A 13,802-nucleotide genomic window follows, 5' to 3' on the forward strand; every position below is an offset into this window, starting at 1 on the left:
CTCCTGAACATTTCTTGTAGGGGAGGTCTTGTGGCAATGAACTCCCTTAACTTTTGTTTATCTGGGAAAGTTTTTGTTTCTCCATCATATTTGAAGGACATTTTTGCTGGATAGAGTATTCCTGGCTGCAAGTTTTTGTCCTTCAGAGTTTTGAAGATATCATTCCACTCTCTTCTAGCCTGTAAGGTATCTGCTGAGAAATCTGCTGACAGCCTTATTGGGGTTCCTTTGTAGGTTATTTCCTTCTGCCTTTCTGCCCTTAGTATTTTCTCCTTGTCATTGGCTTTTGCAAGCTTCACTACTGTATGCCTTGGGGTTGGTGTTTTTACATTGATAAAGTTTGGAGATCTATTGGCTTCTGTCACATGGAGTTCCATCTCTCTCCCCAGTTCTCAGCCATTATTTCTTTGAACAGGCTTTCTGCCCCCTTCTTCTTTTCTCCCTCTGGGTTACCTATAATCCTTATGTTGCGTTTCCTAATTGAGTCGGATAATTCTCGGAGTTTCATCATTTCTTTTTAGTCTTAGTTCTCTCTCCTCTGTCCGCAGCATTTCTATATTCCTGTCCTCCAAATTGCTAATTCTGTCCTCCATATTATCGACCCTACTCTTCAGAGAGTCCAGATTTTTCTTAATCTCCTCCATTGTGTTCTTCATCTCCAATATTTCTGATTGGTTCTTCTTTATAGTATCAAGCTCTTTTGTGACATAGTTCCTGAACTCGTTGAGTTGTCTATCTGTATTCTCTTTTAACTCATTGAGTTTTTTAATGATGGCTGTTTTGAATTCATTGTCATTTAGGTTATAGATTTCATTGTCTTTGGGATTGTTTAGGGGTACTTGTCATTTTCCTTCTGTTCTGGAGATTTAATATATTTTTTCATACTGCTTGATGGCATGGATTTGTGCCTCCACATAGAGATAGAGTTTAGTCACTGCTTCCACTTGTTTCTACTGGTGTTTGTAGGGGGGAGCAGCTGTTTAGACTGCACCGACCAGGATCCCTGTCAGCTGTTGCTGACCAGACCTGGGCCCCTCCTTGTAGTCACAGTGGTCCTGTGGGGTCTCTCGCCAGCTGTGGGGACAATTGCAAGGGGGCCTCAGGTTGCTGGTGCCTACTGTTGCAGACCACCTAGACACACTCCCTCCTTAGGGTCTGCAGTGGTGTTATGCACTTTCACAGCGGCTCGGAGCAGGTTCACCTAGATTTGCAGCTGTGTCACCATCAGGGCCTGCAAGATCTCACTTGTCCACTATGGGCCACAGCAGAGCTATGGGTATCTACTGCAGTCTGGGGTTAGCTCACCCAGCTGCGTTACTTCTGCCTCAGGGCCTTCCAGCCTTGTGATTGCCAGGCAGGGCATCTCCACTAACGCTGTGCAGACGCTTTCCCTGTGGCTGCTGTGGGACCATGGATTTCCCCCTGGACCATGGAGCAGGGCCACTGGGGCTCCACCCTGCCCCCACACACTCACACGGACTCACTGTGTGACCCTTGCCCCCTCTGGGACACTGCCAATGTCTGTGAGTCAGAGGTGGCTGGCGGGCTGCCACTGCACCCGGGATCCTCCTGTCCTGTTCTCAGTGCTTGGTGGGGCCTCTATGCTAGTGCCAAGTAGAGGCTTTCCCTTCACCTGCTGTGGGACCTTGGATTTTACCACTGGGCTTAGATAGGGCTGTAGTCACCTGTTTCCACCATCGCTCTGCCACTGTGCACACACGCCCACCCTTGGTGCGTGGCGATGCTATGAGTGTGTCCACTGGAAGAAAGTTGATTGCAGGTACAAGGCTCTCCGGGGGTCAGAGAGTTTTCACCTATCTTCACCTCCTCCCAGGGAGAAGTCTGTCCACCTTTCGATGTATAGCAGCACAGGTCTCTCAGGCATCCTGAGATGCTGTGTGGATATCTTTTGTTGACCGATGAATGTCCAGTTAGTTGTAGTTTCGAAGAGGGAGACACAAAGAAAACTGCTCACTCTGCCATGTTGCTGACGTCACTCTGTTTTGAAATATTTTTAAACTTATAGAAAAGTTGCAAAAATAATATAAAGAATTCCTGAATATGTTTCAGCCAGATTTGCCAACTGTTAACTAGATGTAGCTATCAATATATAAACTATAAGGGGTTTTCTCTGAACCATTTGAGAGTATATTTCAGATATGTTCCTTTTACTTCTAAATACTTCAGTGTTTGTCTCAAGAACAGTGTCTTACATAACCACACTACAATGATCAAATTAGGAAATGTAATATGGATACAATTCTGTTAGTTAATATCAGTCCATATTCACATTTCACCAGTTGTCCCAATGATGTGTCCTTAATTATAGTAGTTTTCCCCCTAATCCACTATCTAAAATGCAACTGTTAGTTGCATTTCTCTTTGGTCTCCTTTAATCTGGAGCAGCCCCTCAGCTTTTCTTTTCGTTCATAACATTGTTATTTTTGAAGAGAATGGTACAGTTGTTTTATAAAATATCCCTTAATTTGGGTTTGTGTGATATTTTGTCTTGATTAAATTCAGGTATATGGTAAGCTTATAACCAGTAATAGAAGAATAGCACCTAGACTTTTCCTTCTAGCCTTTCTCTCTGCTGTTATTTTCATAGTACTTTGCTGTTCCATGGCATCTTCTGCTAAAATTGAGAGAAGTTGGTAGGACTAACATTTCCACATCAACTCAGCCACCTAGATTTAGTTTTAAGTACCCCCAGTATAGTCCCAGTTGTCTGAGCTCTTGATTCTGATTGACTTAAAAATATATATATAAGTATCTGGTACTCCTTTTTGAATCAAAATTGAGACTGCTGCTCTGTATCAAACCAAGGAAGGAATGACTATAATCTGGTGAGATATTGCATTTTGTCTTTTTTCATACGTTATTAGGAGAAGTTGATAAAATTTCAGTTTAGGACCCTCTTCTAGAATCTTAAAAATAATTATTCAGAAATCCCAAAACTGCAAAAAATATTAAAGAATGAAAAGCTGAAGTTTTGTATTGTGATGCGGTGATTTGTTTAGAGGTGGGGGAATGTTTGTTTCAGTCCTGATTTAAGATGTGCTTACTTTCCATGAATGTCTTGCTGTCTCTTATAGGGAGCTTATTAGATTTCCTGAAGGAGGGAGATGGAAAGTATTTGAAGCTCCCACAACTGGTTGATATGGCTGCTCAGGTACTTGTGTATCTATACATGTATCAATTTGAATTGAAAGTGTACATTAAAAATGTAAAATAATCTTAGTAGAATCCTCTTGTTTATGTGGTAAAGTCATGGAATTTTAGAGCTGGAAGGAACATTAGTGATAATTCAGTCTGTATCTTATGTTACAGATAATGTAGTATCTGAGGACCAGAGGTATCTAAAATTCATATCACTTATTAGTATTAGAACCACGCATGCGATGCCCCCTACAGTGCTGTCCTGTATCATGTGGCCTTTCAGAAGCATATGCATCCACAAATATACAATCTATATGTATTTATATTTCAACAGATAAATTTTAAGACAATGAATGATTGCTATTCCAAAGAAAATATTGGAAATCTAAAGTATATGCTGAATTTTGTGTGTAATGTAGTTCAAAACAAGAATTAAGATGGCAATATACAGTTTATAATGGGACATTTTTGCTCTTCTGATTTTTGTTTTTAAGTACAAGTGGAAACTATTAAAAGTTTCTATTCAGATATGTGGTAGATGTTCAAGGGGCCTTTAATTGGCTTTGGTTGACATGATGGTTTTAAGACTCCTCTCTCAGTGAGCTTCCAGATGTCCATGGAATCTGGCAGTTTAGAGAAATTTTATACCAACAAACTGTACATGTGAGACTTTAGCATATGCCAAACCAAGTCCATGCTCTTAGCATGTGCCAAGCCTAGTCCATGCTCTTGAGTTCAAGGCTCTTAGATACTCTATGGTAGGGGTCAGAAAACTGTTTTTGTAAAAAGCCAGATAAATGTTTTAGGCTTTATGGACCACATACATCTCTGTTGTTTTTTCTCCTTCTTTTCCTTCTCCTCCCCCTCATCCCCTCCCCCTCCCCTCTTTCTCCTTCCTTGCCTCTCTCCCTCCCTCCCTCTCCTCCTCCTCCATTACATTATTTTCTATTTTTCCTATTATCTGCTAGATTTTGCCGTTACCATCATCTCCTTTCGAGAGATGATTTTTCAGTCATCTGACTTAGCATTAACCAAAATTGTCCTCTCCCTCCTTCCCTTTGTCTTTCCAAGATTGCTGATGGTATGGCATATATTGAAAGGATGAACTATATTCACCGAGATCTTCGGGCTGCTAATATTCTTGTAGGAGAAAATCTTGTGTGCAAAATAGCAGATTTTGGTTTAGCAAGGTTAATTGAAGACAATGAATATACGGCAAGACAAGGTAAAATGACTTTTTAATAAATGCTTGTAACCTAATGTTCAATGGATTTTCTCACCATTCTTTTGAATATACAGGGTTTTACAGAATAATAATACCTCTAGGTTTTGCTCAGAAGTCATAGAAACACTGATTTTATTCATAAAATTACATACATTACATGATACTATGGCTTTCTGATAATTATTTCTCCCAAGGAAGAACTTAACTGGGTGTTCTTTGCATTATAAATATAGCAAGCAGTATGCTCCTCTTTATACTTCTTTTGGCATGCCAACAAATAAACATTTTAAAATTCCTTTTGTAAGAAACTTCAGAACCATCCAGATTTTAACTACACTAAGGATCAGAAAAGGTATATTCGAAGCTAATATATTAAGAAATAGCGTACAATTTTATAAAGGCTTTGGAAATCATTTCTACACCAGATTTACAGTAATTCTTTATAATATATAAAATTATGGTAAAAACATTTGGAAGATTGACACTATAAAGAGTAAGAGAAGGGAGCATGCAGAACTTAACAGGTTGATTCTTCTCTTTGGCATCTTTCTCTTTAAACTCTCATTCAATACACACTTCATGAACACATATATAATGTATGCATGTGGAAGGAGTATGGGTGTTTGAATCTCATTTTCATCTCTTATTAGGTGAGAAATTTCAACCAGGTTATCTAACCTTTTTAACTAAGCCTCAGTCTCCTCACTTATAAAGACTAGATGGTGGGCCAGCCCCGTGGCCAAGTGGTTAAGTTTGCGCACTCTGCTTCAGCAGCCCAGGGTTTCGCCTGTTCAAATTCTAGGCACAGATATGGCACCACTCATCAAGCCATGCTGAGGCAGCGTCCCACATGCCACAACTAGAAGGACCCACAACTAAAAATACACAACTATGTACCAGAGGGGCTTTGGGAGAAAAAGGAAAAATAAAATCTTTAAAAGAAAAAAAAAAGACTAGATGGTGTTATATACTTTTCAAGATTGTTATGAAACTTTAATGAAGTAATAGATGTATAGTGCCTGACATTAACATAGTAGATGCTCAGTAAATATTAGAGCTTATATTTTAATGGGCAAGGTAGATGACATATAAACAACTATAAAGCAAGCTATTGTGTAATTAATGTCAAAAGAATATATGGAAGATACTATAGGAAAGCAAAAAGAACAGGAAAGACTTTACAGAGGCGATGACTTGTGAGCAGGACCTTGAAGAAAAAGTGTAACTCTGACAAGCAGATTGAGTAAGGTCCCATAGAAATCACCACATAGGTTGTCCATCCTGCATGGAACCTTCAGTGACCCTCCACACCTACAAAATAGATTCCTTGGCATTCAGCGTCTTCTACAACTCTCTAGCCCCAGCTTACCTTTAACAGACATTTGAGTCCCTCTGTGTGCGAGGTGCGAGGGCACAGCTGTAAGAGGGCATGATCTCTGCTGTCAAGGAGCTCACTAACTAATGTCTGAGACTGAACTGTAGACAAGGTATTTCAATACAATCTAGTAAATCCAATGTGAAGGTTAGTGAAGGTTTATTGAGTAGATAACCAAAAAGAAATTTTTTTCAGCTATATACTATTACCATCATTTCATAAAAGAAAGAGCATTTAAACACTACACAAGTCGGAAGGACATAATCTCAGAAGACATAACTATAAATTAATAATTTTAGCTTTGTGAATTGATATGTGATCTTTTTTTCATTAGAGTATGTCTTCTTTTTGTCAGTGACCACATTGGTATACAAACCACTGGGAACTGTTGCCTTAAACCACAGGTTCTCAACCAGGGCTGATAGCGTACTCCCAGGGCTCATTTGCAATGTCTTGAGACATTTTTGGTTGTTACGGCTAGGAGGCTGCTACTGGCCTCTAGTGGGTAGAGGCCAGGCATACTGCTAAACATCCTACAACATACACTAGCCCCTGCACGAAATAAAGAATTCTCCAGCCCAAAATGCCAGTAATGCCAGGTTGAGAAACTGCCCTCAACACAGTGCTTTCTTTTCAACTTCCATACCTGTGTGCAGTTCTCTCCAGGTAGAATATCTTCCTATTCTATAATCTTTATAAAAATTCTAACCATTCTTTAAGGCTTAACTTAGCTGGCACTTTATTAATGAAACTTTTTGTGATTGTGCTAGTGAAAACTGATCTTCTGTTTGAACATCTAAAGAACTATTTTATGACACTATATACATACATATATAAATAACTTCAAGTATATAAGACACCTATAATCTTATTTCCACTATAAGTATATAAGCTTCACAAAGGCTATGTTTTTATGTCCCCCATAACGATTAGCATAATACCTTGTACATAAAACGCATACATTAAATATTTGAGTACATTAATATAGGCTTCTAAAAATGATAGTACAGTAAAATTTTCCAGAAAGATATGATAAAATAGCAAAGAGATTATGGTCAAAAACCAGTAGACATTAGAACCCAACAGAATATGCCCTCGTCAACCAAGTTAGCTATACCTACTAGGTGCTAGACTGACTTACAAGTTATAGGTCCTGTAATCCACATTTTTGGTTGATTCTTATGAGAGTTTCTACCTCTATTTTCTTGAATGGTTTATGTCTCCACCAACATTTATCTTTCTTATGTTATTGAATATGTTATCAGGAAGAAATGTGATTTATTTTAATACAGATTTTAAATTTTAAAGAAAATTTTCCCATGTATCTTGTACTTTTGAAGAATTTGATACTGATGATAGTGACAAAAGATTAGCCCTGCTCATGCCGTATTTACACAAATAGATTTTGGGGATTTTTTGCTTCACTGGTGAATTTTATTAAGCCTTTATAAAAAAATAAACATTTCATACAGACTCTTAGAAAATTCAACTGATTGGAATAATTTCCAACTAATTTTATAAGGCCAATATAATCTGACATGGAAAGCAGATGAGAATATTATAAAAAGTAAAATAACAGAATAATTTCTCATCACCATACATGCAAAATTTCTTAACAAAATTTTAGCAAATTGTATCCAGTGATACACAAAAAATATAATACCTCATGATCAAATGAGAGTTCTCAATAATGAAAAACTGATTTTACATTTGAAAATTAATTTGCTGCATTAACAATATAGAGGAGAAAAGTATATGATCATCTCAGTAAAAAGAAAACATTTGATAATATTCAACATGTGTTTATAAGAAAAACATTAATTTAGGAATAAGAGCATACTTCCTCAGTCTGACAAAGGGAATCTTTAAAAAGAAATTCATAATACCAGCAAATAAAAAAGCATTAGAGGGGCTGGCCTGGTGGCATAGTGGTTAAGTTCACACACACTGCTCCAGCAGGCCTGGGTTCGCTGGTTCGGATGCTGGGTGTGGACCTAGCACTGCTTGTCAAGCCACGCTGTGATGGCATCCCACATAAAATAGAAAAACACTGGCACTGATGTTAGCTCAGTGACAGTCTTCCTCACACACACACATAAAAAGGCATTAGATTGAGTAAAAGAAATCAGATTCAAACTGTATTTACTCATAATCTATCATTTTATTTGTATGAAACCCCAAAATAAGGAGAATAATCCATGGTAATATAAATTAGAAAGTGGTTTCCTCAGGGGGTGGTGCTGCAGAGAAGGATTGGAAACTGGAAAGAAACATTTATGAACTTTCCATGATGATGGACCTGTTCTATATCTGATTCTGGATGTGGTAGATAGGTATACACAATTTCAAAACTCATGAAAATAAAAATGTAGGAAGTTTTTATTACAAGCAAATTATACCATAAATATTAAAGAAAAAATATTAGATTTGCTTGTAATAGTTTATTTCTGTGGCTAGGTTCTGAATTGGCTAATTAAATGTGCTTATTGGGGTCGGTTTGGCTGGCCTTCTGCAGACGTGACTCATGATACTAGCTAATGATTTAGTGTCCTGTTTGCAGTGTGCCTCGTGCATATTTAAGTACCTTTTTTTTAAATTGAGGTAACATTGGTTTATAACATTATATAAGTTACAGGTGTACATCATATTTTGATTTCTGTGTGTAGACAAATAGATTTTTAAAAATTTACTCAAGGAAGATTGTCAATACTGTTTTAGGTGCAAAATTTCCAATCAAATGGACAGCCCCTGAGGCTGCACTATATGGTCGATTTACAATAAAGTCTGATGTATGGTCATTTGGAATTCTACAGACAGAATTGGTAACAAAAGGCAGAGTGCCATATCCAGGTAAGCTTGCATTTCATGAGCTCTTGGTTATCCCATCAGTGACTTTAGAGTTTATTAGGAGCAAAAACATAAGAGGGGAAGGTGGCCTTTTTTTCTTGTCTCTCTTTTCTTCCCTCTCTCCCTTCTCTCTCTCTCTCTCTCCCCCCCCCTCCCTATCTCTTTCTCTCTCTCCCTCCCTCTCTTTATTTTGACATTGGATGGATAGGCAAGCACATGAAATGTGCCCCACATTCACCTCACTGTTCTCCCTTAGGGCATTTTCCAAAGGGGCCTTTTATCTCTATTATTCTCTCAGAGAATAAGCACACTTACATATCCTGGGTCATCTTCCTCACACCCCTCCTACCTGCACTCCTGCCCCCAAGTAATTGAGGGTGTATGCTTCCCTGTGATAACACAAGTGAGCTGCTGATGGGGGTGGGGAGGATTACAAAGGAATGCAAGACAGGAAGTGTGTAATAACTTGAAGAAAGTCAAACAGGTGACATTAGAAAAGGTCACTATTTCACAGAAGTGATTTGATACAAAGTTACATACGTAGTACATTTGGCAAAATCAGGACTAGACTCTTTCTTCTGAATTCCTATTTAAAAGTTCTTTCAGAAACTATCTTCCCACTATTCCTCATTAGCCCAACTTTCGTCATTATTAACTGTTAACATCGGAAGTATCAGTACCTCAAAGTAGCACCCTAAATTCTCATTAATCAAACGAGGTTGGCTTTTGAAGGTATTAGTGTTAAAAGCAAGATTTTAGGTGGAATGAAAAAAATTAGACATGTTGAAACAGGTTAGCATTTTCTAAGCTCTTGTTGGTATACTTTGACATTTAAAATTTATTTCTTTGTTGAAAGAATCACTAAATAAACTTAGTCTACTTTGAATCAGTTAGTGCCTAGGAGATTTGTTCTGTTTTGCTAATGGTGTTTGGCATCATTGTTTTTTATTGTTTGAATCCTGCGTGTTAGGTATGGTAAACCGTGAGGTGCTGGAACAGGTGGAACGAGGGTATAGGATGCCTTGCCCTCAGGGCTGTCCAGAATCCCTACATGATTTGATGAATCTTTGTTGGAAGAAGGACCCTGATGAAAGACCAACATTTGAATATATCCAGTCCTTCTTGGAAGACTACTTCACTGCTACAGAGCCACAGTACCAGCCAGGAGAAAATTTATAATCCAAATAGCCTATTTTATATGCACAAATCTGCCAAAATGTAAAGAACTTGTGTAGACTTCCTCATTTACATCCAGGAATCAAAAGAAGAAAATCTTCACTCTGCATGTTTTTTAATGGTAAACTGGAATTCCAGATATGGTTGCACAAAACCACTTTTTTTTTTTTCCAAGTGTTAAACTCTAATGTACCAGTGATGAATTTTCCAGCTTATTTCAGGGTCCAAAGAAAGTATAGCCAAGATATTGATGACAGTGTGAGAGATAGCATGACAATGAAGAGCAACAAGGCTACTGTTTATAAGTCACTTCCTTTCCTTTATTCCCCAAACTCAGAATTAAGAGAAAATTCTTTATCAAAGACAAAACTTGGGAGATAAAAACAGATATACCATAATAAAATCTAAAATCAAGGAACTTCATGGGACCAAACAATTCCATTCCAGTTTTTAAAAATTTCTTGCATTCATTATTCTCAAGTTTTCTCTATGTTGACCAGTTAATATGTATGCCTCCTATTGCATGGAAATGGGCCAGGTTCTTAGCAGCAAAAAAGGAATATAAACAGCATGTAAAACTTGACTAAATGTTGGACGATAGCAGTGGAATTTGAAAGTATAATCTCTGTGTTAATACTCACACTCATGGAACTAGAAAGTAGAAGAAGAAATTTTTCACTTTAATCATTTTCTGAAAAGCTCAGTTTAGAATAATGAAGGTGACTAGAAAGTGAGTTAATCTTTTTTAAGGTTGCATTGATTTTTTTTTTAAACACAGTATATAATTAAAATTGTGCTATCCAATCCAAGGGGAAATCTTTTAATGTTTAGACAGCATGAAAAAATAAGACACAGCATTTAAACAGTCCTTTTTAAAAATAGACTGGTACTGTGAGATATTGCTAATATGTACTTATGGTGATGGGTGCCACAAATATAAAATATCACTAGATCAGGGACTTGAATGCACTTTTGCTTACTGAAAATAGACTAACAGAGAGAAAAATGTATTTAAAAGAAATATGAGAAAAAATGTGAAAGTTTTACAGATAGAGGGATGGAGTGTTATGTTTAACGTTGCTGTTATGGAGTGACAAAATGGCTTTGCTGGCACTCAAAGCTCCTCACTTATCTATTTTCTGAGATTTTAAGAGTTATAAGGTATGACTATAAAACTAGTCTTTCTTAACATAAACACTAAGTGAGTGTTATAGTCTCAAAATAGCTAAGTTAAGGCTTCCCACTAATTCCAGTGATACAACTTTTATGCAAAACATTTTTAGAACTCCAGTTTTCGAATCTGTATTTAAATCTACATTCACTTTTTAAATAATACTTAATGGTGACCATTTTTTCCCTTTTAGAATTTAGCTGATTTGGGGAGGAAAACATTCAGGATAACAACAGTGTGAAGGGGGGGGCAGTTCTTGCCCATTTTAAGTACAGAAGTGAAACATACAAAATAAGACTAATTTTTATGACTAACTCAAAAAGAAATCCTAAAATATGCATTTGAATAACAACATTACTGGTGTAAGTATCTAGCAAAAGAACTGAATCGGACAAAATAAAAGTCTAGTAGTTATGTTTTAAAATTTTCTCGTTATAGTCACACTTTAAATAAAGCAATATTCCAGGTCCCCATATTTTAGAATCATAATTTTTAACTACCATCACTTACTTAATTTAATCATTAAGTTTAAAATTCTGTGCCATGGTATCTATGTTGAAATTCAAACCATTTTAAAATGTGACAGATGAACGTCCTGCAAGTTGGCAGCAGCTCTGGTACTGAAAGCTGCGGTGGCTCCTCGTGTTGGCGTAGCCTGCTCAGTGCTGAGTCCCTCTTCCAGAGGGCCTGCCTCTGCCCGCGTCACCATTCACCCTCACGCACAGCCTGAGACAGCAGAGTTAAAGGGTTTCATGTGAACTGCGACATTAGAATTTTTCTAAGCATTTAAAAAAGAATAACAAAATTATATGTTCATGTACTAATCCTGTTCAGAAAAATAAGCCAGGAAAAGTTTATGCTATTCATTAGGTTTTAACTGAATGGAGCAGTTCCTTATAATATCAATTGTATACTAAGGAAGACTAACTTAATAGCTATTCAGATTAAATGGTTATGTTTTTTAAATTGCCAAGAAAAATAAACAACTTTGTACATTTCAAGATTTTTTCCAACAGCTTTTCATCTTCAATATTGTAATGTGGAACTTAACCCTTACCAAAAAAGAAAGTTGCAAAAACAACCTTCTAGCACAAATACTTTTTTAATGAATAATGGTAGCCTAAAATTTAATATTTTTATAAAGTATTATAATATTGTTTTGTGGATTGAAATAAAAATTCTCATTGAATGCACCCATTTATCTTTTTAGCTACTATTCATATTTTCTCATCGGTTTTAAAAAAATTGGTATTTAAAGCAAAGTTCTGAATTTGTTCTTCCATTGGAAAAAGGTGTTCAGTTATACCTCTTGAGCAGAGTTAAATCAATTCTTTATTAAATTCAGAACATTAATGAACTCATTCTATGTGGTTAATTTTCCATGTCAGGTGAGTGACATTTTTACAGTTTTGGGTTTTTTTAAATTATACCAGCAACTACAAGTTAATGTATTGTACAGAGAAACCTAAGTGATTTGAGTGAAGCTATTCACAGAGAATCTGTGTGGAGGATATCAAATGAAATGACCACTTTCCATAAGGGATTTAATTTTCTAAAAATGAAAAATATGTGAGCTTTATTTCTGTGTGTGTTTTACACTTCTATTATAAGTATAATGAAAATAAAGTTATACTAAATTATGAATGGCCAATCAAAAGCATTTATTATTTTCAATAAGGTAATAGTATTACCTTTTACTATTATATTATCTAAAATTATTAGCTTTGTTTTTTCCCAATGATTTCAGAAAAGTAACATTTAATCAAACATTATTTAGTAAACATTTATTAAATATTTCTATACAATATGGTAATAGTTCCTCAGTGTAAGAATGTTTCAGTAGTTTGCTGTTTGTCTTTTAATTTTGCCTGTAAGTTTTTGACATTTAAGTTGTATATTTGTATGTTCTCAATCTTTTTTATGCTTAAAAAGTCATTTGCATCCCAAGATTAAATATTCATCTCATCTGTTATATTTTATGCTTTTCTTTTTTGTATTTCTCTTTAAGTCATTTGGAGTTATTTGGGTATAAAATGTGACTTAAGAGTCTAGCATGATTTTTCCTCTATAGTTAATTTTCCCAGAACCATTCATTGGTTAATCCATTCCCGCCCCATTGGTTTGGGTTCTTTCCTTTATTATGCACATATCCACACATCTGTTTTGTCCCAATTAACTTGCCATTCTTCTATCAACATAAAACTTGTAATTATTAATCACTTGATGCATTTTAATAATTAAGAAGCAAGTTGCTTTTGCTATTCCCTCTCCCCTTTTTTTAATCTTAGTATTCTGGCAAATTCTTGATGAAGTTTAGACTTTATTTTTCATATTCCCAAAAGTTCAAGTGAGATTTTGGTTAGGATTACATTATGCTTATAAGTTAATTTGGTAAGAATTAACATCTTTCAAATCAGTATTCCCATTCCATTTATTCAAATATTCATTTACATCTCTTAGTAAAGTTCTTCTCCAAGACTTTTCTTTATGGAGTTGGAAGATGACTGTCATCTCTTGTCAAATTATACTGTGCTAAAGATGCCACCCCAGTGCTCCTGGAGACCAGGTCCCCACTTTGTTACAAAAGAAACCAACATGCAGAGATGAGGAAGACTGTGTGTGCCCCAACAGCATTTATTTCCCTAAAATCAGCTAAATTTCCCTAAAATCCCTGCCCTTCCAGTTTCTCCTTTTTTTGTTTAAATGACATCAAGTTGAGTTTTTGTCACCAGCAGCCAGAGTCCTAATTAATTAACATTCAAATTGTCGATACAGAAAGGAATACTTCTGATTAAAATAAGCAACACATGCCCAGTATCATCCTTTTGCCCCTCCATATCCACACTCTG

The 13,802-nt window shown here is 36.2% G+C and overlaps 1 protein-coding gene and 1 long non-coding RNA gene across 9 annotated transcripts in view; one reads left to right on the forward strand and one right to left on the reverse strand.

Annotated features, from left to right (window-relative positions):
* Nucleotides 1-12,927, forward strand: part of YES1 (YES proto-oncogene 1, Src family tyrosine kinase) — a 79,661-nt gene extending 66,734 nt beyond the window's left edge. For all 8 annotated transcript variants that reach the window (XM_070513365.1, XM_070513362.1, XM_070513363.1 and 5 more), the window contains 4 exons: nucleotides 3,096-3,172; nucleotides 4,231-4,384; nucleotides 8,478-8,609; nucleotides 9,577-12,927. In XM_070513365.1, coding sequence (XP_070369466.1) covers nucleotides 3,096-3,172; nucleotides 4,231-4,384; nucleotides 8,478-8,609; nucleotides 9,577-9,785 — 572 coding nt within the window. In that variant the 3' untranslated portion in view covers nucleotides 9,786-12,927. The remainder of the gene's footprint in view (nucleotides 1-3,095; nucleotides 3,173-4,230; nucleotides 4,385-8,477; nucleotides 8,610-9,576) is intronic.
* Nucleotides 1-13,802, reverse strand: part of LOC139045672 (uncharacterized) — a 129,756-nt gene that overhangs the window by 98,875 nt on the left and 17,079 nt on the right. The window lies entirely within an intron of this gene.

The sequence above is a fragment of the Equus asinus genome, chromosome 7 (assembly GCF_041296235.1).
Source record: "Equus asinus isolate D_3611 breed Donkey chromosome 7, EquAss-T2T_v2, whole genome shotgun sequence".
Classification (NCBI taxonomy): domain Eukaryota; kingdom Metazoa; phylum Chordata; class Mammalia; order Perissodactyla; family Equidae; genus Equus; species Equus asinus.